Source organism: Dermacentor albipictus, chromosome 3 (genome assembly GCF_038994185.2).
Source record: "Dermacentor albipictus isolate Rhodes 1998 colony chromosome 3, USDA_Dalb.pri_finalv2, whole genome shotgun sequence".
NCBI classification, from domain to species: domain Eukaryota; kingdom Metazoa; phylum Arthropoda; class Arachnida; order Ixodida; family Ixodidae; genus Dermacentor; species Dermacentor albipictus.
In genome coordinates this window covers 75107134-75133880 of record NC_091823.1, presented here as the reverse complement: position 1 = coordinate 75133880, position 26747 = coordinate 75107134, and the positions used below count along the sequence as shown (strand labels likewise).

Below are 26747 nucleotides of genomic sequence, written 5' to 3'. Positions count from 1 at the left end.
AAGTGGCTTTGGCTCAACTCTTGCAAGACGGGCTGGGTGGGAATCGAACCAGGGTCTCCGGAGTGTGGGACGGAGACGCTACCACTGAGCCACGAGTACTTTTTTTTTTTTCTTTATTTCCAGACTATCAACAAATACATCAATACATATTGCTCCCACCATTTGACAATATTCACTTTCCCACCGCTGCGCTTGAAGCTTGCGGTTTAGATTACAAAACTTTCATTTTGGCAAGGGCATCCATCAATGACAACACATCATCGTCATACGCTAACTTCTGAAAAACTTCCCGCAGTTTACTGATATTCTCAGCAAAATATGAGTTTACTGTTCTCACATTTATATCGCAATTCCTTACAGCCATGCGGTTTCTCCAGATACTGTGAAGGCCGAGAAGAAAGAACATGTCATAAGGTATACTGTCTTGCTCTGTGGATAGGTAACGGATACCATGAGCTGTTAACGGCAATTCTTTTTTAATAGTTCTTTGCATAATATCCCAAAAGAAGACCGCACTCCAACAGTCCAGAAAAACGTGTTCTATAGTTTCTGGTTTCTTGCAAATCAAACAGTTAGTCCCCCATGGTAAATAGTCCCCTCTTTCTTCTAGCCATGTTTTAACAGGCAAGGTATTGGTATGTAGTTTAAAAAAGAATGTTTTTACTCCCCCTGGTACAATCATTCGCTTCACACGTTTTAGGACATCTTTCCCTTGGCCTTCGCGGTACATTAATCGATATAATGGTTCTGGGAACATAATATCCATTAAATCCGAGCTTATCCGCTTACGACTGACTGCAGCCAAATATTCTATGGAAAAGTGGTGATGTAAAAGTCTAAATGCTACGACCACCTCACGTAAAAATTTACTCATTGCGTAACACCCACCCTCCCTCATCGAGACAACAAAGCTAGGTAAGGCATTGCTCAATCGGACTTGAATAACTGTTCGTAAGAAAGGATTTGTCGTGTCTCGTAAGAACAAAAATCTAGAAATCAGTTGCTTTAAGTATAAATTTGGTAATGACAAGCCACCCTGACCCAACTTGCGAAACAAGTTGTTCCTGCTTGTTCTTTCATATTCAGACTGCCACACAAAAACAGCAAATACTCTATGGAATTTCTTGAGGTTGAATCGGGAACAACTCAGGACTTGCATGAGATACCACAGTTTGCTCACCAAGAAGATTCTGCAGATAGCCGCACGTGCAAATATAGAGAGGTCACGTCCAGCCCACTTATCAGTTTGAGCTTTTAATTCCTGCACTTTGCCATTCCATAAGTCTTTAGTGTCTCGATGTGTGCCTAATGGTACACCAAGATAAATCCCAGGCGTGAGCTTCCACTGCATACCTTCAAAAACACGCGGCGTTTTTTGCCACCGGCCGTGCCACAAGCCGACACACTTATTCAGGTTTATATTGCTGTCCGTCATGTCACAAAACTCGCGCATAATTGTCATGGTAGCTCGAACACTCTCCTTATCGTCACAGAAAACGACAACATCATCAGCGTAAGCTAATAAACGTACCTCACATCCTTCTAGGCTGAATCCTTGCACATCCGGACTATCAATAATTCTTTTACAGAGAGCCTCTAGATATATTGCGAACAAAAGAGGTGACAGGGGACACCCCTGACGAACAGAGGAACGCACTTCAATCCTTTCAGTTAGCTTATGGTTGACAATGAGGTTAGTTGTACAATTACTGTATGCCATTTTAACTCCCTCTGTTATCCGTGATCCAACACCGACATAGCCAAGAATTGTAAACAGGAGATTGTGACATACTCTGTCAAACGCCTTTTCTAGATCAATTTGTAACATAGCGACTTTCCTAAAATCTGCATCACAAGTTTCAAGAATGCTGCGAGCCACATGGATATTAGTAAATATAGACCTCCCTCTTATCCCGCAGGTCTGATGCGGTCCTACTAAAGCACCAATAACCCCTTGTAGTCTCCGCGCAAATATCTTCATTAAAACTTTATAATCTACGTTTGTCAGCGTAATTGGCCTGTAGCCTGTTACTTTGTTAAGTTTATTTGCGTCATCGCTTTTTGGTATCAAGACTGTATACGCCCTTTTAAAGGACGGTGGCAAACGACCTTTTTGATACGCCTCCATAAAAACACGCTCTAATAAGATGGCTATCTTCGAGCAAAAGGCTTTGTAAAAAACTGCAGTTAGGCCATCAGGTCCTGGCGATTTTCCAGGGTTAAGGTCTTCAATGGCCGTTTCGATCTCCTTTGCTGTGATATCTTCGGATAATCTATCTGTTTCTTCGGCGTCTAACCTAGGTAGATTGGTTAGAAAATGGCTTTCATACCCAGCCTTGCTCGGTATTCTACACTTGAAGAGCTCCCTGTAATATTCCGTAAACGCATAATTAATTTCTTCGGCATCTCTAGATATTTTCCCTTTGTATTCAATCTCAACTATTTCGTTTCTCCTCGCATACTTTTTCTCAGTTCCCAATGCACGCTTTGTTGGCATTTCATCAGCCAAGATCTTTCCCATTCGTGCGCGAATAAGTGCGCCACGGTATTTTTCTGTGTCGATAGCCTCAATTTTATTCTTTGTTTCCCTTATTTCTTCCATAAAGGTGCCTGGCGCTGCAGTTTCGGCATCCACAAATTCCTGAAGCATTTTTTTAAGGTTATTTTCCTCTTGGCGCTCTTTAAAACGTATTTCTACTGCTCGCTCTATGGCATTCATTTTTACGACTTCTTTAAATCGCTCCCATCGCTCACCCCATCCTTTTTCACAGTCATTATTTGCTTTGGCAATTTCTGTGCGTACACTTTCTAGAAATTGGTCGTCCTTTAAGAGTTTCGCGTTTAATTTCCATGTTTCCCATTTGATTCTAGGTTTTGCGGTAATCTTTTTCCCTATCGTGAAGGCTACTAAACAATGGTCGCTAAATGTTATGTTCAGCACCTTGTAGTCATCGCACATTGTGGCGATTTCTTGCGAAAGATAAGCTCTGTCTAACCTTGCATGGCTATTGCCTTGAAAATGAGTATAATGCCGATTATTGCCTCCTTTCGCGTAATGTGCAATGTCTTCCAACAGAGCTCTTCCAATGGCCCCCCTCAGAAAGACAACGCTCTTATCAGCCCAGTATCCATCACTCGAACGATCGTCCGAGCTCAAAACGCAATTGAAATCTCCTAACACTATCAAACATCTGTCTGTATTCAGATAATGCGATATTTCTTGAAAGAAACTTAGCCGGTCATTCACTTTCGTTGGTGCATACACACATAATATTCGGTATTTTATGTTGCAGTATAAAAAATTGCACAGCACGAATCGACCACTCTGACAACTTAGAACTGTTTCCTCAACTATACCCAAACCTTTCTTAATAAACATGCAGCATCCGGCCGTTGTGCCAACAGCATGACTAACGCATACAGTATAGCGGTCACTAAACTGTGCAACCATACTATCAGTCTGACTCTCACTCTCTATTTTAGTCTCTTGAATCGCCAATATATCTAAATCTTCTTCCAACATTACGCGTCGGAGCTGACGCTGCCGCCGTCTCGCCCTAAAACCTCTAACGTTGAGGGTTCCCACGCGCAATGGAGCTAACGACATAGCCATTTCAGAGAGCAAGAGCAAAACAACAGTAAGGCGCCCAGCAAATAGCAACGCTCACAAACTGAGCGTCCCTGCCGGCACGACAGCTTCCACGGGCACCCGCGACACCAGTCGCGTTGGTCACTGCGTCGCCTGCCCTTCTCGGGTGAGCGACGCTGACCGTTGCGCTGGGGCGGACTTCCCTTTCTTGGCCCGGGTCGACCGGACCACCATCCACTGCGGCTCCAGGCGCTGAACACTGTCAGCCGGCGTCTCCTCTTCTGGAGCATCGCTTCGGTGCCTCTTGGAAGGCACGGCTGGCTCCTCAGTGGCCAACTCATCCGGCGTCTCATATGGCGTCTCTGGCTCCGCGTCCATCTCCACGTTAAACGCGTCACACCCGGGCTCCGTTTCTGCGGGCGCAGGCGGCGTCTTCTCTTCTTCATTCCTTCTTCTTTCTTTCTGCTTTCTTCCTGCTGTGGCGTCCTGTGTCGACGCGGATGGCGTTGCCACCTTATTTGCGACACTTGCCACCTGTTGAACCGGCGTTTCCGAGGACGCTGTCAGTTTCTCCGTTACCTCTTCTTCCATCAATTCCAGACCTTCGTCGTCGGGTTGCGTGCTGCCAGTAACTCTTGCATACGTACGTACGCAATCATGTGCTTCATGGCCGAATTCCCGGCACTCAGAACACCTTGGCACTCTGCAGTCTCTTCTAATGTGTCCTTTGCGTCGACACCGCAGGCAAATCGGAGCTCTCCCGGGAACGACAACCAGCACAGAGCCACCAAAGATCTTGAACAAATGGGGCAGAGAGTCCGGTGTTAAGTTCTCTCGGAGCGTCATCCGCACAATACGCGTGGTAGACTCAGCTTGCTCGAAGCCCCTCACCTTCCAATCTTCTTGTCTTACTTCTTTCACTTCGCCATAGTGGTCGAAAGCCTTCTTCAATGCTTCCCCGGTAACGTGGAATGGAACCCAGTGTACTTTGAGTGTGATGTCTTGTTGCACTGGGTCAATGACGGCGCAAAAGCGCCCTTTTACCTCCAGGCCTCCCGCTCTAACCAGCACTTCCTTCACCTCTGGAGTTCGTAGCTTGATGAGCCACACATGCGTCATTTGGAAGGGCCCAATACCGGTCACGTCTTTCAATACACCGAGTTCTTGCAGCGGGTCACGGAAGTCTTCGAGGCGGTATGGTCTCCCGGCAACGTCACAATGTAAGAACAGACACTCCTTCATAGTTTCGCCTGATGGCAAAGTCGGTAGTAGATACCGATAGCCCGGTGGGGCGACAGAAGACCTGTTACCACGGCCAGACGCGGCCGCTGAAACCGCTCTTGCAGAGCTCGACATCTTGCGTCCGAACGCGTCCGTGTCCAGAGGCAGAGTCCACTGAGCCACGAGTACAACGCTTCAAAGCGGTACAAAAGCGCCTCTAGTGAATGCGGTGTTGCCTTAGAAACGCGCTGTTTCTAAGGCGTGCGTCTCTTGCTCAGGCGCACATTTCGTTGCCGCGCCGAACGCTGCTTTGCTCGACGCTCACCGCGTCCAATGCGGGGCGCGTAGTCGCTGCCCTGTAGCCCATTGTCTTACACCCCTTGGCGGGTCGACGGGAACGCTGTCGCGTTCCACTCTTGAAGGCGAAGAAGTAATGCATGAGTTGTTTCTTCGTCTAGCCGAACCAAATATAGCCAAGCAACAGCAGTTCACCAGGCTAAACAGTGGTTCAACAACTAAAATAAAGGCTAGTATGCTTCGCATCCTGGGCTTAACCTTACCTAAGCCACAGCCATTTTTTTTTATTTGGGCCTCAAGGATCTCCAGACGGACTTTACATGAGGGGTGCAAGTTCTGTTACCTTAACTTGCTGGAGTGTTTAAAGAAGAGAGAGATAGAGAGAGGAAAGATCGTGTCACTTAAGTGAAGTGCCTTTTAATTTACATATAAGAGGGTTATGTTGGGCTAGATTGTCAAGAGCGCTATTTGTAAACTGCAGTTCTTTAAAAAAATAACATCGAGCTATAATATGCTTCAATTTTTTCCACTCCACGCACCTATATATAGGAGGCTGTCTGAAGAAATTCGGAAGCAGCTATTGCTACAAAAATACATCATTCTAAGCTCGATGTATCAAAAATGTAAAGATCCTGCAATTTTCATTAGTAAGAGGTGTAACGGAATCTAAATCGAAACAGTGCTATTGTCAGACGCCGGAGCCTAACGTCTTAACGCGTTCTTTTAAATACCAGAAAACTTGTAATCTCGATCTCCAGCGATTTCCTAACGAGAGCGTTCTTCAAGTTATTCAGGACATCATAAGGACAGCCTGAAGCTAAAGCTTAAACGGAAGCTGCAGGTCAAAAGGATGCGTCTCTCGAAAAGTTCTCAGGTATTTATTTGCATAATTAAGGCGAAAATTATGCTCCGACATTCCATGTTTTCAATGTAAAATAGCAAAATTTCCGCTGACAACGACTGGAAAAAGGTATTTACAACACGATTATGGTGACATGAGAAAAACGCAACTTTATTCACGTGCTCAAACTCCAGTCTGCCGAAAATGCAGTCACCAGCAGCTGTTGAAGTCATTTTTGAGTGAAAAATAAGTTCGGCATTCGGTGCCATACCCGAATATTTAGTATATAAAGGCATGATCGAAACAGACGGTTTTCTTCCGATATAGCCTTTGCGTCCCACTGCTCCACGATGTGCATCTTTCCTTTCTTTTGTTACATTTTTCGATATTAATTGATTGCTTTTTAGGTTTTGTACAAGGTGCAAAGCTAAATTGTCTTATTAAAAGGGGACGTCCCACTTTCCGAAAGTATAAAACTATGTAAATTACAATTATTCACGGTTTCTACAATTGAATTAATGAGGATATAAAATATAATGTAGAATATAAAAAAATGGTGAAGCTTATTGGCACTCAGCGTTAAAAGTAGTTATACCTTAAGTTTTATGATAATAAATTTATATACAAAAGAAAGGGAGGGGGGAAGGAGTGTTGCCGGTATGAACTCGGCGTCCATTTTAAAGCGATGAAACTGGCGCACAGGCCAAGGAATCTGCGCACTGCTTTGTTGTCGATGAGATGCTGGAACATTGCGATGACATTTGAAGAGCAACGCACAGGTACGGTTAGTGGAAATGCGGAGCCTATAAACTGCAATTGTTGCACTTTGTTACGAACAACACAAAGGAATTCGCCTGTCAATATCTATATATATATGTAGACATAACCACGTTGGACTGACTTTTGGTTAAATTTAGAAGGGCACACGCAAAAGCATGTGGCGGCGTTGTATTCCAAACAACCAGTGATGAGTGGCATAGTCACACGCACTTTGTATTTCATATTAGGTAAATCTCACGTTGCAAGAATGGTGTCTTATTGGTTCACTGGAGGGCGCGTCCACCAGACTACGCCACCTTCCTCCAAACCCCATGCGGACTCAAACCCAATTTATATATATATATATATATATATATATATATATATATATATATATATATATATATATATATATATATATATATATATATATATATATATATATATTTGTAGAGAGAGAGAGAGAGAGAGAGAGAGAAACATATACTCATTTGTGAGCACTGCTTCAGCAGATGAACAGAACACGGGTTCAAGCGTGCCTTCAAGCAGATGTGCAGAACGGCAGCACAAAGCCAGCTGAAATTACGTCACATGACCTATTCAGATGCATGACGGTATATGCCTTTGCACACGAGCTAAAAGACGAAGAGAGACGCTTGTCTGACTGTTTGTCGCGCCCTTGTCTTCTTGTTTATGGGCAGAAGGATACCGTCATGTAATGCTACCAGCTGGGCCCAAACCAGATACCCTACTGAGATCGACTGCTCAAACAATGCTTGTATAAGGTGTGGTTCGTCAATATGCGCTCCCGAGCCATGGTATAGTACGTAGAACGGAACGAACGCACGAAGCGCGTGACAAATTAAAACAACCGAAATCGCATATGCTTTCAAGAGCAGCGTTATGCGTGTCTACAAGGAAGAGGTGCGCATGCACAAGCAGGACTCACGTGGGGAAGGCCTGCATGGCGGCTTGCACTGCCTTCTCGACCTCGCGGGAGCCGCTGTTGGGCAGGCGCGAGTAGACGGCGCCCGTGGACGGGTCCACATTCTCGATGGTCTCGGCCACCGACTCGAACTTGCCGTTGATGAAGTTCTCCAGGATGAGCATCCTGCGCACGTGCCATGACAAGCTGGCTCTCGCCGGGCTGCTGGACCGCTCGCACGCGCTGCCGTTCATGGCCACGAACCGCGGCAGCATGACCAGGGCACACAAAGCACCCAGGCTGTCCCGAACTGCTCGGAGATGGCTGCTCTACGCGGGCTTAGCGGCGTCGCGAGGAAACGCCTGGTTAACGGGTGAACGTCGATGATTATAAGATATGCGTCCCGATAGCCGACGGGGGGCGTCGGGCAGGCGGCCTGGTCCCTCGCCGCTGCTCCCCCCCCCCCCCTTTTTCAGCGCCTAGTATCTGTTTGTTTCTAAGGGGTGGAGGAAACAACGTCCGCGGTGCCGACCGTTGTCAACAGCCTGCTTTCTCCCGTGGCTGGCTATTTCTACAAATGAGTTCCACCCGGGAAGTACAGAAGTCTCAAAGCATGACCTAACCTAACTCGATGGTCAATTGGCGCCTGCTCACCACCACGGCCAGTCGAAAACAACAACAAGGAAGGCGAAGAATGCGTTTGTTGGGATGATTTCTTAAACCGAAGAACGGTTCGCAACCTTTCGTCTACCACATGCGCTAAACGTACAGGCACCTCGGCACACGTATGCGGCACTTCGTTCATGACCACAGGGAGCGTGCATGGTTGTCATGACTTTGCGTCGTCGGAAAGCAGAATACATGATCCGGCATGCCCTTCGCTAGTTGCCTGCTCGCATTTATTCAACGCTATTCCTGGTGCGCTCCTGTACTTTTAATCGCGGAAGTTGGGCACTGCAGTGGAACCGGGCTAGTCAGAGTCTAAAGTTATGAAGCTTTTTACCAGGCGGGAAATTTTCATCACTGCCCAGCGCTTTGTATATACCTGTTGCGCTGGAGTTTTGAATACACCCGTTCAACGTGGCGGCGAATGATGCCGTTGGCTGGTTTGCAGAAGTCGCAACTTGCATTGAGTTACGCTGTCACGGGTAAGTATAGAACCCGCTTCAATTGCGCATTTAGGTTTCATTCCTGTCCTTATTTGGGACTTCGGCGGCTGGATAAGGTATCAGCTTTTATTGTGAGTCCTCCAGCTAGTTGAAAGGGCACTTTCGTTTCTTTGCCTATGGGAAGCGGGAGCAAGCGACGTCGTCGAGCCCCGTCTCCGAACCCACTGTTGGTGCTATTTCTTAATTTATACCTGACATGCGCAGGGACGTGCCAGAAAGTGTCAGACGGCTACTCGCGGTGCAATTGCTAGCCGCCGATTTCGTCAGTGAATTAATTTGATCAGTCGGTTGCATCACCGACGGATCGATTACATCATCGAATGCATCATCACAAGCATCGCAGGCGTCCATCTCGGACTGACGTCGTTTGACTTTTGCAGTCGCCAAAGTGGCAGCGCGGCTAAACTCCGTCCACGACTTCTCGTGCACCTCACACACGTTTAGCACATCACTGCGTATCACTGCATCACTGCACGCGACATAACTTCACACCACGTGAAAGCGCAAGTGAGGCGAATAGATACGAAGCAGTTCAGCGCATTCCTAAACAAAGCCTATGATGCTGCGCTACATGAAGCCGAAAAGCCCCGCACGCAGTTGATTAGCGCTTTCGCAGCCCTATGTAGTCTGACTACCGTGGCTGACCAACTGACCGATGCCTAGTTAGCTGAGGGGAACTCAATAGCCACTGCAAGGCTGTACGAGCTTCGCGCCACCAAAGCAAAGGCTTCGCGTCAATCTATAAAACACGTCGCTGAGGATGGGGAAGCAAAGAAACTAGCTCATTTGCATGCGCAGGGGCGCGTACGGCCCAGCTACATCGGCGCAGTGCAATCTCAGCCCGCGGTCGTGCGGAACCCCGCGTGGCGAGCCCCGTGAGGCACTCACTCGTCGGTTTTCATGGCAGCGTCTGCCGCAGGCGGCCGCACTGCACCAGAGTCCGGTAGCCCTGGGCCTGCGGAAGCGTGCTGGACTGCGTTCTCCGCCGTCTTGCCCCTCGCGCTGCCGCCGTTCCGCGAGCACTGCGGAGGAAGACGAAGTAGTAAGCCCGCGATTGTGCACGTCGCCCGCACCAACATCGACAACAACGCTGTTGCCACGTAAGTGGGAAGCTGCAGAACGCGGTAACGGTGTACGTAATAAAAGATATGCACTAAACCAGTTGCTCACAAGGAATCTTCGTTTTGGACGTGCCGTACACCCAGAGCACGTAACAAATGCTGCACCATCACAAAAGGTTTGCATAAGTGCGAAATACACTGAATTAGCAAAGCTGTTTGAAACTTGCGCGAATTGTCGCGGGCGCCATGTTGGGAGCCTTACTGACTGCTTTCACAACGCTGCCAACGATATAAAAGCTAATCGGACTAAAGAGCAAGCTTGTTACAATACTATAGCTTGCCTGTAAACGACGGCCACTGACAAACGCATATGCATGGTTGAAGAAAAAGAGAACCGAAAACAACCTCGTTCTCCTTTCCGAACTACCAAACTACGAGCCATGTTTTGAGGCAACAACAAAACTGAGACACTGAGTTGATTCAGAGAGATATAGTACGAGAGGCATAGTATTTCGATTAAAGTAAGATGACACTTAGCTGAGCTAAGTGTCGTTATCATTGTAGCCATGAGGGGGTGACAGCAGACTCTAATTGCGCATAGCCATGTACCTCCTGTTCGGTATTGGTGAAATTGGTTGCAGACGTTAAATGTGCTGGAGTACATGCAATTCAGACACTGTATACGCCCCATTCAATGCACCTCCCTTTCGTTCTTGATGACGGATACACTAGACAAGAAAATAACAAAATTTATTGATGACTTCTTGTTGGGCTAATCTTCGAACACAATAATACCGTGACGGATACCGCAAAACCGCACACTTACTATTGGGCAAAATTAAAACCCATACAGGAGATCTCAACTGGGAAAAGCAAAATCGAAAGATTGTGTTTAGGTATAGCACATGCATCTTATAGTGTGTATGATTAAAGTTTCGACGTCGGTCACAAAGTATATTGGTAGGCAAAAATATTCACGTTCTTATATAAATTTTATCAAAGCCGTTATCGCATTTATTACTGTATTCGTGCTTCAACAGCCTTGCTAGCATTTGATGTGTTCATTACAGTACACAGAACAGCGCAAAACATGTGGTAATTCGTCCTTCCATGCACGACTGAGTGTTTTTATGCTCTACATGCTCCCCATCACGCGGTTGGTATGCCTAGCGGGGCAATTATGCCCCGAAGACTACAGGTTAAGATATTATGTTGTCTCACTCTCTCTGCCATTTTACGGCTGATATTGTTTCAGCTACGGGTATTACTCATGGCAGCCTTGGTAATATGCAGTGAGTAACTTGTCGATTTTTTTTTTTGCTTTTTAAGAAAGAAAGGCTGGGGGCACAACCCACCTTGAGTTCATTATCCGCTGGGCGTATTGATTCTGGCGTACCCAAACTGGGTGCTCCGCAGTAATCAAATAGGTGCGTTTTGAATTTCCAATTAGGAGCGCTCAGAATGCTTGACTTTCAAAACAGCATAACGTGAGTATTATATTGTATAGCTAAAAGCCACTGAAGGATCTAAATGCCCGAATGTCATTTTTGTATATTCTATACACCTATTATCTGTTTACAAGCGTCACTGAACTAATCGGGTGTCACCCTGCAGATTAGTCAGTGAGCTAACAGTACAGGTCCGCCCCGCAGCTAAAGGACGGTGGCTGCGGCTTCGCCGATGCGTCGATTTCTGGGGGACAGCAGCAAAGCTGATTCGATGTAGCCCTCTGCGAACTCGGTGTATTGACCTAAGGCATAGGATGCAACACGAATATACCGCCACAGACGCTCATCTTTCGGAAACTGTTTAGCAGTTGCCGCGAGAACGCAGGAGTGAATACGAAATGGAAACGGTCGGTGCGCTCAACTCACCTGAGGACCAGCCGCACTGATTCTGCCAGCCTGGAGAAGACGGAACGCTAAGGTACGTCGGCCCGACGTAATCTTATCTGCGGGCCAATTTTACGCGTCTCGCGTGAGGACCTTCGTCGCTCGAAGGCGGTTTTACGGCCAGGCCCGAGCGTGTTGTCTGCAGGTGCAATTAAGCAACTTCCCTGGGACTGAACGAGCTTGTTACATTGCAGCCTCCAGAGGAGTTCCTCAGATCTGTGGAGTGCGCTACGGGCAGCGCAGGGGAACCGGGAGAGAGCTTATCGAGTGAAGATTCGTGAGGCGATCGAACACCGGGAAACTGCGGGCTTCACTGCTTATGCTCAGGGCGCTGAAGAGATATTCTTGTGACGGTTGAGCATGAAATTGTGCCAGTGCAAAACAGTACTGACGCACTTCTTTCAGGGCACTTCGACTGCACTGCACCAGGATACCGGAAGCAGAAGTCATCACCTGCCGTCGCATATCGCACCGCAGCACGCGCGTAAGCATCACAGCATTACAGCTCGAGCACGCAGCTGGTGAGGCGTCGGCGAAAGCAAGAAGGCAGCGCAGAGTGCAGTCGCTTTCGCGAACCCGAGCCTCTGGGATGGAGGAGCTCTTCGAGAGAGAAGCAGGGGAGGTCGCCGTAGCCTTTGTTCGAAACGTTGCTTGCAGTTACCAAAGCTGGACACTCGCACAGGAGCTGTTCCAGCGTTTCCAGCGCACAGCACTTTGAACAGTAACAGGAGGCAGCACCGCGAATTCAGTGCCTCCGCTCAGCAGACAGAACAGAGCCGGTGTGGATAGGGCTGAGAAAGGCGTGCGATCCCTTCCTGCTAAAACCTGTCTTGGGAAGAGTGAGGAGCAGGCGACCATGGGAATCCTAGTGGCCCGCGTTCGTGCCGAAAGTAATGCACGTTGAGCTGAACGTAGAATCACTGTTTGTGTAGCATAGGCAGTAACTATAGCCAAACGCTGTGGCGCGCGACGCCCAACGCTCGTAGAGAATTGGGTGCAAGGGTCGCGAGCCTGCCTTGTCAACTCGTCAGCAGCCTTGTTTCCGGGGGACCAACTGGGACCAACAGCGGACCAACTGAAGCGCGACGTTGCAGCCGTGCTCACATGGCGGGTGCGGCTCATTTTTAAGAGTTTGGGACAATGAGGAAGGATGCTTGCTCTTCAGAAGCTTATGCAAGGCGCTCTTGACCTCACCGGTCGCACTTACGCCGACGTGGCTCCGTTCTTCGAGAAAACCCGATTCCGTAGCTGCGCCTTGCCTTGCACTGGACCTCATACACTGGCATGCTTTTTTTATAGCGTCCTCCATGGTCCACCGCTGCCGTGCTTGCGGCTCTCCACCTTGTGGTTGAATTATGGACTCCGGGCTCTGGTCGCAGGCAGTCCTTTTCGATAGTTCCCGGGAGGGTGAGCGCGTGATGGGAACTGCTGCAGTGCCATGCTTTGTGGTTCCTTCGGCACCATATATTCACCATACATTCTCATTGAACTTTGGAACAACTAATGACTGCGCGGTTGATGGATGAGATGAAGAATTGAAAACTGACGCATGGCTATCACTCATGGAGTTGTACGCGCTGGCATCACGAAGGCCGCATTGACATCATCTATATTGCAAAGCACACAGTTCGTAACGCATAGCAGATCACGTACCCGCCGATACAAACGTTGCCTCCGTTGCCATTGAAGATATATATGTGGCCTTTAAACTGGAGAAGTCGTATGACCGCAGGCCTGGAAAGCTGTTCTCCAGATCAAGAACGAGAAATGAAACTGTCGACGCACACAAGAAGAACTCAATTCAAGTTAATTAATTAATTTATTTATTTCAAGATTACTGCCAGCCTCTGGTTAGAGGCCTTAAGCAGGAGTGGTTACATACATGACGAGCAAGACTGAGTACAAGGTGTGAAGCGTGAGCAAAATGAAATAGCACTGAATTTGAAAATATAAGCAGTGTGTCATTTGCGAAAACGTAGCAATTAGCGCTAACAATGTGAAATTATTCCAGAAGAAAATGTAAACTGCTCTTAGCGCCAAGTTGACAAACACTTAGGAGACAAAAAAACTAAACTAGAATAATATATGTATACCACACGTGGCAAACGATTACAGAACATGCATCCTGTCAGACAAATATAATGTGGTAGTGTGTAAAAATGTGTAGCAGTAGCAGAAGCATCAGAAAACACGTGCGTTCAATTATGTGGAAGGACAAGCCGAAAAGTGGAAGGACAAGACGTTCAATTATGTGGAAGGACAAGCCGAAATTCTGTTTTATTTCCTTTTCTAGAATGAAGGAGCTGAAACTAAATGAGAGTGGCGACGTGGGCTTGTTGGTTTCTCATCTTGAAACGAGCCAGATGTAGCGCGGACAGGGAACAAGGACACGAAAAGGCATAAAAGAATACACACACGTTGCGATACGTGCGTGTATTCGTGTGTGTATTCTTTTGTGCCTTCTCGTGCCATTGTTTGCTGTCTGCGCTACAATTAACTCGCATCAACCGGCTGAAGAATCAGTTGGACAAGGCGTTCCGACTCTCTAGAAGGTGACAACAGCAGTGCAGGCACCACAACGCTCATAAACAAAACAGTTCCAAGCATGTTAACACAGAAAGAATAAAAAAAAAGAATAATAAAATAAAAGAAAAATATAGCATGCGGTACGATGATACATAAGCTTGCGTGAGAGGAACCAAAACTGCGAAAAATGAATATTACTAGCAACTTCCATAAAACACACCCATGCATATCAAAATTACCGATAAGTAACACATGCACATTCGCAGCTATTTGCAAGGTTGCATGAAGTAGTAACTAAGTTTACGTCATTGATTACACTACATTTGCCATTTGTATCTATTGACAGTTTTTTTTATGCACTATAGGCTTGTATACGGACAATTTGTTTTCTTTAATTTTATTTTTCCATGTTGTATTTTCGCGACTGTGTTTGCATTTTTTAGTTAGCTTGCTCTTCTTTAATACATCTCTACATTGTTATCATTAACCGAAGGTCCCGTTGCAGTCTTTCACTTTGGGACCCTCGTCTGTATATTGTCTCTTCTCAATTCATTGTACTTAAAGAATAATAAACTGAAACGGAAACCGTAGTCCTGCATCGCATCAAAAAAAAAAAAAAAGAAGCGCGATAATGTTTGCAAGCTGGCTTGCCAGTAAGCGGGACAAGCAAAAGAAACGTGAATCGGCGCTCCAACAACTTTAAGGTTCGAGACAAGATTTTTCTTTTCAACACGGCGACATCTTCTAAATTGCTGGGTGTGCAATTTGATCCAAGCTGTCGCTCGACCAGGAATACATGCGAGGGGGTGCGTCACGCATCTCACGTTGCATCTTCAACGCTCAAAACGTCAGAAAGGGGATCACCGTCCTAACCCTCGCTCCCCGGAATATCGGGGCGTCTGCACTGTAGAATAATTTACAACCTTAAATGTGTAGAAGGATGCAAATCAGCCTATAAACTTGCACCCTTACGCCCAAAAAGTGCATAGAGGTGTGACGTGTAGACAGGTTTACACCCCTATTCACTTTTAAGGGTGTAAATCGTTTCACAGTGTGGCGTGTAATAGCGGACCCACCGGACTGTTTACAGTTGCTTTTGATTTAGGCTGAGTGGATCAGTCTCAAATAAACTAAAATCAACTTCATTATTGTAGCACACCCGAGTATAGTCTCCTCGGCTAAAACTTGCTATTGGCAGCTTGCATGTGGTCTCGAAACTACACAAACGTGACAGCAGTGACAATAGAAGGATCACAATCATTACTCATTGTCCTTTTTTTTGTTTACGAAGAAGGCATCCTCGCATTGTCAGAAAAAAAACAAAAATGGCACAGTAAACACATACGTAAATTGTTTTGACAAACAGTGCACGTGCGCAAATACTCAGGATGCTAATTGCTAGCTTATATTTCGCAGCTGTGCGATGCCCGTCCCACGTATTTTCTGGATACATACAGCACGAGGGAGCGATGAGGACGGAAAAAAAAAATGTCGACCAGTGCTGCACACGTTGTTTATTGAATTGAACACTCCACCACTCCTGTAGTTCGGTTTTCGTGCTCACTCCCGAGCAATCACAGAAGGGCTAACAGAAAAAAAGTAAAATAAAGGAGAATGCCATTCAGCGACGCACTGTAGCGTGGTATGAACGTGGAACCACGGTCGGGAGTCTACTTGTTGGCCTCGAGTCTTCTGTACTCGGAATGGGCGCAGCGCGGCGGCGACTGCTGGGTTTGCTGTGCTCGTTCGGCCGGCGCTGCAGCGGCGGTGGGTTCACTGACGAACGACGACGGGCGTTCTGCGCTGGCACGGCGCCACGTGACCCAGGGGTCCCCCTGGTTAGGCGGTGGTCCGGGCCGTGCGCGGCGTGGAGGCGGAGAACCGGCAGGCGAGCTGCGCCCGGTGTCCGTCACAGGTGCCACCCGTGTGCTGCGCAGCAGTAGTAACTTATTGCAGTTAGGAAGGGGGTAAAAAAGCATCGAACTCGTGGCTGAGTGGTAGCGTCTCCGTCTCACACTCCGGAGACCCTGGTTCGATTCCCACCCCAGCCCATCTTGGAAGTTGCTTTTTTATTTAAGAAGTGCCTGCCGCGATTTATCGCTCACGGCCAACGCCGCGGACACCGACGCCGACGACACCGGCTTTTCTGCGACACGAGCTCCTTAGCGCTATCGCGTTAAAAAAAAGGAAAGTACCGATGCAGTCGTAAATGTCTCACTTTTCCGAGGACACGCGAACTTTCTGGCGGCCATGGAGAAGACGCAAAATAGTAGGAGTGATAGAAGGGACAGGGAAGTTGCGATGAAATGGTTATAGAGCAAAAAGAAAATGAAAAGAGGAGATAGAGAAGCTAGAAAACGCGCGCGCGTTGCCGGAATTACTCAATGAAACGGGCGTTGGACAATCGGCCCTCTGATAGGGCCAAAGGAAGCGACTTCTCTTTTGTTCTAAAGTGTGACAGCAATGAGCAGGCATACCGCGCTGCGGTGGCGCTTTCTTTTTTCTTTTTTTTATGATCACGAAGCTACGAACATGTAAGCTAGTTAGAAACTATGATTTGGACCCAATCTTTCGTGGACAGACATTCAGTGAAGTCAAACATAAAATATTCTTACTTCGTTCGCCTCTACGCCACTTGAAGCCAGGCAAAGCGCCCGTTATTGAGACGTGCGTGTTAATCGCAACTGCGCGGGTGAAATTCTGGCTGATAATTATGCATGGCGCTTTGTATAATTTTGTTTTTTATGCATAATGCATGAACTGTCTTCTTTTTTGTCTGCATAAAGCAAGGGCCCCGGACGGGTGCAGAAATACGCAGAAAGGTGATTTCCAGGACAGGTAGAGAGAGAAATATAGGAACGCAAGCAGGGGATATATATATATATATATATATATATATATAAACTTCTTCCGCTGGGGTTGAATTATACATTCATAAATCCTTTCATTCATAAGTCACGTTTGCCACGGCCGGCTGCCTTGGCTGATGATATGTTTAGGATCATGACTGACTGGCATGTCTTCTCACGAACAGCGCCAGCGTTTTTGTGAATAGATCATTTTTTGTGAATACGGCCCCTGAGGAGGAGGCCCTGTTACTCATCCACCTATCCATCCACACTTTCCACCCTTCCTCGCTTGCGATACTTCAATTGAACAGGAGATGATACCCCCCGTCTCCTTCGCTCACCATCGGCCCACGTTGGGGAAGGGCTCGCTCTCGACGTCGGAGCCCCCACCGCCGGCCCGGGGGTTGGTCGCCCAACGCTTGCAGTCCCCGCCAGTGGAGTCGGCCACTCCGAGTTCCATGGGAGGCAGCGCGACCACGGCGGCTCCGCACAGCGCTCGGGGCAAGGGAGCCAGGCTGGGCGTGAAGGTGTTGAGCGCGGTGCGGTAGCAGGAGACGGCACGGATGCCCGACTTGGTGTCCGACGACAGGCCGCCCACCATGAAGACGCTGTCGCCTGCGTCACCCCAAGGCGTTTCCTATTTTAAGATGGCGTGACGTTACTGTTATACCTTCAAGCCAAGAGAGAGAGAGAGAGAGAGAGAGAGAGAGAGAGAGAGAGAGAGAGAGTAAAGAAAGCTTTATCAGATAATTTCAGCTACAGTAGTGATCAATAGAAAGGTATAGTAGTGATCAACAGCAAGGTATAGTAGTGATTACAGTGGTTATAGCAGTGATTACCTCAGCGAGCCTCAGCCCGGAGCCTCAGCCCATAGCCTCGCTGGTTGCCCACATCATTGCCGATTCGATGTAAGTGACCAAGTAATGTTGGTTCAAGGTGGATCTGGCCTGAGCCAGCTACTCGGCGTAGGATAGCTGTAGGATAGCTGTAGGATAGCCATAGACCAGGAGGAGACATCGCGTGCATTGGGGTAGGCTGAGTTGAGCTTATAATCGGAGGGAAGTGATGAGAGCGTGGCTCTACATTTCCAGATAATGCGTGTAGCGTTGGGGATGACTGGTGTACTATTTGCACTTTGACGGGAAGTCAATTACGAGTTCCCATATAAGATAGTTTGTGGCTTGTGTTAACAAAATATTTGTTTGTACTTGCCTAATGAACGTGCCGTGCCGTCTGATTAGCTCCGTGTCGATAGATGGGAACAGCTTTCTGCTCTTCTGCTACGATATGAGGCTAGGTATAGCTCTGGCTCTCATAGGGGCTGGTCAGAGCCGGGAAAGGAGGGAGCCCAGTGTAAAGCTTCTCGGGCGAGCTAGTTATACAGGGCCAGTCGCAGAAAGGATGACCAATAAAGGAGTGATGGGGGCGGTCTCCTCTCCGTAACTGTTCCTAATGCAGCCTTTTGTTCCTCGTTCCTATCACTTGTGTGAAACTTCATGTATATGGCAAATAAAATGAACTCAACTACGGGATGCTAGGTGAACCAATTTGTTGCACCTCGCTGTTTCAACAAACCTTTATTGTTCATTACATGATCCCCCCTGCCACTATTTCCGAATTTCGTTCGATTATCTTTCTCCTGCTCCACTCCACATGCTATTTCTTGTATTATATTTGATTCCTTTCCCGTTTTACATGACGCTGGGAAGCGGTACGGGGAAGCTACATTACTTTCACCTCGTCGTGTTACAGCGCCAGACGTCGCCGTAGTTGCTGTACACCGAGAACAGTCTTCGGCATTACGTTAACACTAAATACACTACAATGGCATGATGTATTGGCTAAACTAAGTTTGCTGGGTTTCCTTTCGCAGGCTTGCTTCGCCCACGAAATTTGAACCGCAGATCAGTCCTTCAAACTTCTTTTTCAAGAGTACCCCTAGAGGCCCTCAGGTGAGGGGGGGTTTTGTCTACAAGGTCCCTACCGAAGTCCAAGTATTATAATTGGAAGAAGAATTGCTGCTCTAACGCCCGTGCATGATAGAACGAATAACGCGCACGCAGTGAAAAACGCAGTGATTCACGCAGGCAAAGTACTTGTACTCTGCTGCAAAAAAAAAGTAATAATAAGAAAAACTCTGCGATAGTGCTCGCACCTCGCACAGTACACATAAACAATTTCTTGTATCCTGGCCGACCATTTGTAAAATCTTCTCCTAATACAGTAGCGTGTTTCCGCCTAGCTGTCTACTAACATTACGCCTGTATACAACGTTCTATTAGCCCAAACTATCACAGTGTTCGTCATCGCTGACGCTCTTATAGTATAGCGCTTACCATCGACACTGCCACCCTTGAACGTGTACCAGCTAATTAGTCGTCGTCAGATCTCATAACCGAACGCGTTATCCGCGATCTGCTACAGACCATTCGCTAATGTATGTTCCCTCTAGTCTTCTCCGCTCGTGTAGGCATCCTATATGGCTACCACGATCCACATCGCTTTTCGTGTGCCCAGTACGCCCGTTTGTGAAGCCAGCGGCATACTTTTACACGGCGCGGGGTTAGTGCATCAAAAAGCGTGACAACGCCGTCAACCTTATAGAACGCTAGTGTGAGACAACTTGCTTCGAGCGCGTAATGTCAGATGGGCTGGTCGACGTTGCTCTCGCTCCTTGGTCCACAGCTCGTTTTGATGGTTTTCTTTTAGACAAATAGTAAGCTGGGCGAGCTGATAGCTGTTCATGGTCGCAAAGGTAGCGCTAAACTGACACGGGACGAATTAACCATGGCTCCATACATGCCAGGCGAGACAACCAAACTGGCACAGCGAAAGCATGTTTTATCGCATCGTTTGATCTATGATCCACAGAAGTGGCTTTCTTCGCTTCACTGTATACAGAGGAGACCGCAACTATCACTAGCCTTCCAACTGGGCACCACTCACTGCATCATCCTAGCGAACTTCTTTGTACGGTGCGCAAATTCAGCAGTGCACCGTGCATTGGCTATATAGTACTGGCGGTTCTGAAATATTTTATCCGTCATGGACCTCTTCACCCGTTTACCACTCATTCAGAAAAACTCTCCTCTCTCTTTCTACTCCCAGGCGTTTCTCATTCCTTTTCATTTTTAAGCTTCGGCATGCCCATAAATGCAGGCGTGGAGCAAGCGCGATAGTAACTATATATGTCATACACCTATGTTGCCGCAGCTTCTTGCGTGTCTACGTCTATCTTGCAGTTCACTTTCAAAGAGAAAAGTGAAATTGCACTCTGGAAACGCCGGTGCTGATGTCACATTCAATCAAAGGAGGCAGTCGAAGCCGCGAGTTCGGTTCATGATATGCACCTTATCTTCGTCGGTATCTTGATATTTGGACAGGGCACTTGATAGGGATAGGGGCCTTTAGACCGCTGCCCGATTACCTCCTTGACCCTTCTAGACTACTCGTAGGGCTCCGCGAATGACAGTTTAAGAAACAATACTGCAGAATCTGCTGGGGTCGCTATACACGCAATGCTCGAGTATGAAGCTGCAGAACGCCGCCTCCTGAGCTACGCACGCCAGCGCTCTAGCGTGTGTGTGTCTATGAAGAGGTTGCCTGTTCCGAGCCGTTACTCCGCACTCCGTTCTTATTAAAGAAAGTTGAGTGCGAAGAGCTTATGCAATTCGCAATGTCATGAGCAAAGATTGAGTGACCTTGACATATCGTTCCATTTTATCGGCCACATCTCTGCACGTGGCGTCCCTCACCGTAGGCGACGGTGCCTACGTCGTGGTATCCCTGGTCGAAGGTGCCTCTCCGCTCCCAACAGTGATCCAGGCACGACCATACGTCTCCCAGGCTGTCCAGCTCGTTGTCCTTCACCGAGCAGCCGCCCAGCGCGAACAGCTTGCCGTCCACCGCCACCAGCGAGAAGAAGCATCGGGGAGTCGGAAGGAAGCTCACGTGGAAGCAGAACCTGCGCAGGTTAGTATACGATCTTGTGGAGTGGTGCATACGCCAGAACACTCAGGTCGAGGAGCGCTTATTGGTTTGTCGCCATAGTTCTTCGATAGGCACCTGTGTTGGTTACGTGAGCGATCGCCTAATGAGTGGCAAGCCAAATGATTGGCAGTGACGGCACTCGTCTCCTTCCTTCTAAATTTTTTTTTTCTGCGCTGTTACCCCGTCTTTTTCTTTCGTGGTATCAAGTTATGCGGACAGTCTCTAGACCTTCGTTGGCCATTTCCTCCTCTTTCTTGCACCTTGTGCCCCACTGGAAGTTTTTATTTTTATACAGTGACTGCAGATTCAGCTGCCGCACCGAAAAAAGACGAACAAAGAAACCTCCATACGTGTGCTTGGAAGGAAAGGCGATTCAAACAATCAATGCGATTCTTTACAATAAGCGCCACACTAACAACTCTACTGCTGCCTTTCACCCTATGTGTTACCCTATGTCAGATATGATCCGCCCTCGAAGCTCTGTCGCTATGGCGTTTCACTGCTGAGCCCGAAGGCGCAGGTTCGATCCCCGTCGCCGCCGCCGCCGCCGCGCCGCCGACAACAACAACAACAACAACGGACATGTACTTTGATTTAGGTGCACGTTAAAGAGCCTTAAGCGGTCAAAACTAATCCGGAGTCCCCCATTACGGCGTGCCTCATAACCAGACACCCCTGCAGTTTAATTTAGCTGCAGAGGCAGAGGTGCGGCTCAACGTTATGCGAGCGATGTCTACGTCATCACGAACTCTATGTAATCTTGGGCGAAAAAGGAAAAAAAAAACTATATGGGAAATGGCCGTGCGTACTCGCAGCTGTTCGGGTCGAAGCAGTCGACGTCCGAGATGACCACGAGTCCCGCTCGGGAGTCGGTGAGGCCGCCGGCGAGCCAGAGGTGGCCGCCCATCTGCGTGCTGCCTGCGGCCATGCGAGGCCTGCACAGGCGGCACGGCAGCTCCTGCCATTGGCGCCGTTCTTCCAGGCACAACGCCTCCACCGAGGAGAGGATCCTGCGGGGGGCCGCGGGAGGGAAGTTTGCGTTAAGCGACTCTCTAGTTAGACGCAAGACCGCAGAAAAATCAGCAGGACGGTCTTTGAAAATGATTTTGTTCGAATATTAATGGAGTATTCGCATGTTTTTTCTAAGCGTTATTCGTAAGGTGCGTGTATGACGGCCTAACTTAACGATGATTATCACAAAGTCGGCGCCATACTTTTATTCTCTTATGACCGAGTTTTACGCATGCACATCAGTATTTAACGTGGAAATGCTTGAAGAGTGGAAATTTCAAGGCTTCTTGTTGAGTGCATGCAACAGCAATGACTCGTCGCTCACAAGCAGCTGAAGCAACTATAAAGACGTGAACAAGAAAAAAAGAAGAGAGAAAGGAGAGAGTCATTAATTCCTTCAAAGAGTTAGAGTCGGGTACCAGTTGGCGTGCAGGGCGTCGTCACGCTAGCAAGCAATCTTTTTCTAACCGTATATGCAGCATAATTGACTTTCTTTTACAGTGATGGCTACATGTGCCAATCCGAGCATTAAATAGCATGTGCGCGGGGTCGCGTACTCGTATCGTCAGGTTATGCTTTCGCTGCTTGTGAGCTGCTAGCACAAAAGCTTCGCGCAGGTCTAGATATTCCGTTTTCCTTCTTCCACCCAATGGCCAGCCTATCTTTTTTGTTCCCTGCCTCCTTTCTCTCTCGCGCCTGCAGCAGGAACCATCAAATCGCCGGCAAACGTCAGAATTGTTGCGGTGTTTCTATTTAGCACACTCGAGTTGCCAACCTCGAAGCGTGTGTATAAAAAGGTCTGCGTGCCATAACTGCGTTCATCTCCCTTGATTTTGAAACCAAACAGTCATGTTTTTATGTTTTGCAAACGCGCGTCGAAGGCAGCTTTGAACTCAGTCTACGCGTGCGCGTAGTATTTTGCATGCAGTGCGCGCACGTGAAGGCCGAATCGTCGGCTCACTCACTCTCCGTTTGAGCTCCGGCCCCCGACTACGAAGAGCGTGCCGTCGAAGCAGGCAGCGGCGTGGTACGCCCTGCTGCGCGCCATGTTGGGTAGCGGCTGCCATAGCTTCTTCGTGAGATCGTACGAGAAGCACACGCTGGTCGGCTCCAGATTCGACTGTGTCGTCTGGTAGTTATCGTAGCCTCCTGCGAGTTGACACCTATTACTCGGCTGTGCATTACTTGCTCAGCGATCGGTCGAAAAAAAAAGAAAGTTAAAGTGACGGACCTACATGCTCAACTATGTGAAATTTTTTTTCTGTGCTAAAGAAAGAGAGATTGAGTAACTTTTAGCTGGGTGATTGCAGACCGAGCACTGCTAGCCAGTGATATTCGACAAAAGATGTAAATATCATAGCATCGAATATTGCAAAACTGGTGGTTTCGGTAGCTGACCTGCTCATAATTTTATGTGTGTCAAAGATGGAGGTCGCGGAAGGAAAAGGCTTACTCCCGGCGAAGTTCCAGCACTTTATTTCATTTGGCGATGGCGTTGGTAGCGAAGCAACGAAATTAGTAGAAAGTGTTCAGTGCTTACAAAGCGAATAATTAAAGTGAAATGCCGCATAGGCATGCCACAAAAAAAGCACATATATATATATATATATATATATATATATATATATATATATATATATATATATATATATATATATATATATATATATATATATATATATATATATATATATATATATATATATATATATATATATATATATATAGCCGAAAATCTTAGATGGCGGAGTCAATGGTACCTAATTCTAATACTCACTGTCAAGCAAGCCAAAGCCCACGCTAACTTAATTATTACAGTGACGCACCTCGACGAAGAAGGATATCAGAATTTCTGAATAAACCTGCGTCACAGTGAATATTTTTCTGTGAGTTGTAATCGGTGAGCGAAGAGCTTAGATAATTGATTTTGTGAGATGAAAGAAAGGAAGAAAATGGATAGGTTATTTCGTGCTTACCTGTGATGTACAATTTGTCTCTATGCAGCACAGCACAGTGGTGATGCCGGGGCATCGGAAAGCTTTCTAACTTTTCCCAGACATTTTTTTCAACGTGATACCGAAGAATCTTGGTACCTGCGAAGAGGAAAACGCACGCAGTTTTAAGGAAGAAGGCTAGCTCTATTAAATAAATCGATATGCGGCATAGGCAATCCAAAAGCACTAATGATAACAAGGGATTTTTCATAAAACCCGCATGCTTTTGTGAATTATCACTTCGGCGGAAGCCTTCAAGGTGGAAGAATATTCATGAAAGGGAATATTATCATCTACCTCCCTGAAACACGAAGATACAAACGCACAGAGGAAACAACGGGTTTCTCATAGCTTCTCAGATGAAGAAAAATTTGTCCTGGTCCGGGGATTGAACTCAGGACCCGCGTCTTTTCGGTGCGGTCTTTCTTGATGTCTGATGGAGTAAAATTTTCTCTTTCATGATCAGATGATGTTAACATGGGATGATGTTAGGAACAATATAGGCATTTTTTTTTCGCTAGACTCCTGCGAAAAAATGGTCATACCTACGCGTGTTCACTAAAAAATTGTACTGTAAATCTGGCTTCTCCACACTAAAATGCAGTATGGGGGAAAGCATACTTTTCTGAGCCCATTCGTTTGGATGGACATTGCGCCGTCGGGACATAGGGTAGCCGCAGCGGCTACACAATCTAGTAGTGATATGCAGAGTACTGGACCAGTTGAACAATTGTCCACCATCAGAATTGAAAGCTTTAGGTCAGTGCTCTGAAAGAACATCCGCGTTGAAGGCCTTACTCGCGTTATTAAGGTTCCTGCGGTCTACGGGGTTTCACGATAGAGTTTAAGAACGCCGCCCCCTACCGCTCTATAGTGTACGCGCTTTGTTAGTGTTCGTCTCGCTTTCTCTCTATCTCCCCCTTCCACTCTTTTTCTCTTTTTATCCCCCTTAACCCTTCCCCCCGTGCAGGGTAGCCAACCGGAACTACCTATGGTTAACCTTCCCGCCTTTCTCTGTATTCTCTGTCTACACGCTCTACCCTCGCGACGCTGCGCACCGTTTTCTGCATGGGCGCATTGACTCGTGGAGAGCTGTGCGGCTAACTTGACATAGCGAATACATGACAGGTGAGACGCATAGACAGGAACTATAGTATGAAGTTCAATACGAAGGCACCTCAGAAGTACAGAGAACATCAGAAAAATGTAGAACAGTCAATAAATTGACAAATGTGAGCCAAACACAGTCGGAAGCCACGACGAAGCTTTTAGAGCTACTCGATAGCATTGCGACGATGCAAAAATGTGCAAGCCGAAACCACACAAGTTAAGCTGCTTTGAGAAAGGCTAAGAACAAGCGACGTGGCGTCTTAAGCCGCAAACAACCAACGTGACAAACTTCTTGGTTGGGTGGGAGAGTTGATTTACTGCCGAAATAAGAGTACGGTCGTGCATGACAAGGGTAGAGGCATGTTACTTTTAAAAAATATTGCGGTGGAACCCATCTCAAGGTGACTGTCGACAGTAATACGATAGCATTGAATCAGTATAGTCACACAACGTGCTGCCACCTTTGAAACGAGTTATGTATGAGGCGTGTATTGCAGCGGGAGTCCTCTTTCGCGCTACGGATGGATGGATGTTATGAGCGTCCTCTTTGGAACGGGGCGGTAAGTTGCTCCACCAAGCTCTTGTTATTTTATTGCCTAATGCCCTACCTGTGTTAAAAAAGAAAAAAAAGAACACTCGGCGCCATCTAGCGCCGCCGCCGCGAAGCCTGGGGTGGCCTCCGAAATGTGTGGCGCGCCGGTGCGTGCGAACGTTGAGAAAGGCGTCATGCGGCAACCAATCTCCCTTCCGTCCTTGTTTGCTGGCGCTAAATATGCTTTCAATTTACCAACACGCCCAACAAATGGCAAACCAAGCTTCTCTCTCGCACTTCTTTTTGTGCTCGCTGCGCCCTCTAGTTGCACTGTCGAGAAATCCGCACGGAGCCTCCGAGACTAAAAGCATGGCACACTGGTGGCTGCGAACGCTGACAATCGTTCCCCCGCTTGCCGCACGCTCAGTCGCACATACTCAGGGACCCAAGTTGGCGAGAGGTTTATTGAAGAACGGCACATACCCAGTGCATTAATGGCGCAGCTCGTTAATGCGTTGACGTGGAAGACGGTCATTGAAAAGTGCCACATATCCAGTACATTTGTGACGTAGCTTGCTGGTGCGTCGGGTTGCTGTCCTTGAGGAATCCGTGTGACGTGAGTTCAATTCCGCTCAATATCGGATAAATTTAAGGAATATTTTCTTTTTGCCATTGTACAGCGACACATTCCCAGTGGCACATACCTAGTTACCCAAGTTGGCGTCAAAGACGCCCATTGAAGGGCGGAACAGATCTGCTGGGACATATTCAGTGACCCAAGTTACCATCAAAGAGGTTCCTTGGAGGCTAGCACAGACAAAGAGGCACATACACACTACGCCAAGTTGGCGTGAGAGTTTATTCCAACAGCTGCACCTCCCCAGTCCTGCGTGTACAGTGGGCATGAAAGAGCTTCATTGAAGAGCGGCACGTATGTACATACTGTCACATACTGAGCGACTCAAGTTGGTTCGATGGTCA

General features: G+C 47.5%; 3 protein-coding genes across 3 annotated transcripts in view; all 3 read right to left on the bottom strand.

Moving 5' to 3' along the window:
* LOC135900620 (2-aminomuconic semialdehyde dehydrogenase-like) overlaps positions 1-10061 on the bottom strand; it is a 30036-nt gene extending 19975 nt beyond the window's left edge. Inside the window, exons 1-3 of the mRNA XM_065430082.2 lie at positions 9972-10061; positions 9690-9823; positions 7657-7818 (exon numbers count right to left, since the gene is read on the bottom strand). Of these exons, the coding sequence (XP_065286154.1) occupies positions 7657-7818; positions 9690-9823; positions 9972-10046 (371 nt within the window). The 5' untranslated portion in view covers positions 10047-10061. The remainder of the gene's footprint in view (positions 1-7656; positions 7819-9689; positions 9824-9971) is intronic.
* Positions 97-5391, bottom strand: LOC135916972 (uncharacterized). The gene has a single exon (XM_065450408.2). The coding sequence runs from the start codon at positions 4943-4945 to the stop codon at positions 3731-3733; it is 1215 nt and encodes a 404-aa protein (XP_065306480.2). The 5' UTR covers positions 4946-5391; the 3' UTR covers positions 97-3730.
* Positions 10062-15779: 5718 nt separating the features above from the next.
* Positions 15780-26747, bottom strand: part of LOC135900621 (kelch-like protein 31) — a 35656-nt gene continuing 24688 nt past the window's right edge. Inside the window, exons 12-17 of the mRNA XM_070535615.1 lie at positions 24107-24223; positions 23096-23279; positions 21929-22129; positions 20885-21093; positions 17471-17744; positions 15780-16209 (exon numbers count right to left, since the gene is read on the bottom strand). Coding sequence (XP_070391716.1) covers positions 15951-16209; positions 17471-17744; positions 20885-21093; positions 21929-22129; positions 23096-23279; positions 24107-24223 — 1244 coding nt within the window. The 3' untranslated portion in view covers positions 15780-15950. The remainder of the gene's footprint in view (positions 16210-17470; positions 17745-20884; positions 21094-21928; positions 22130-23095; positions 23280-24106; positions 24224-26747) is intronic.

Coding starts and splice junctions, on each gene's coding strand:
- LOC135916972 (XM_065450408.2), bottom strand. CDS start 4,945: ATGTCGAGCTCTGCAAGAGCGGTTTCAGCGGCCGCGTCTGGCCGTGGT.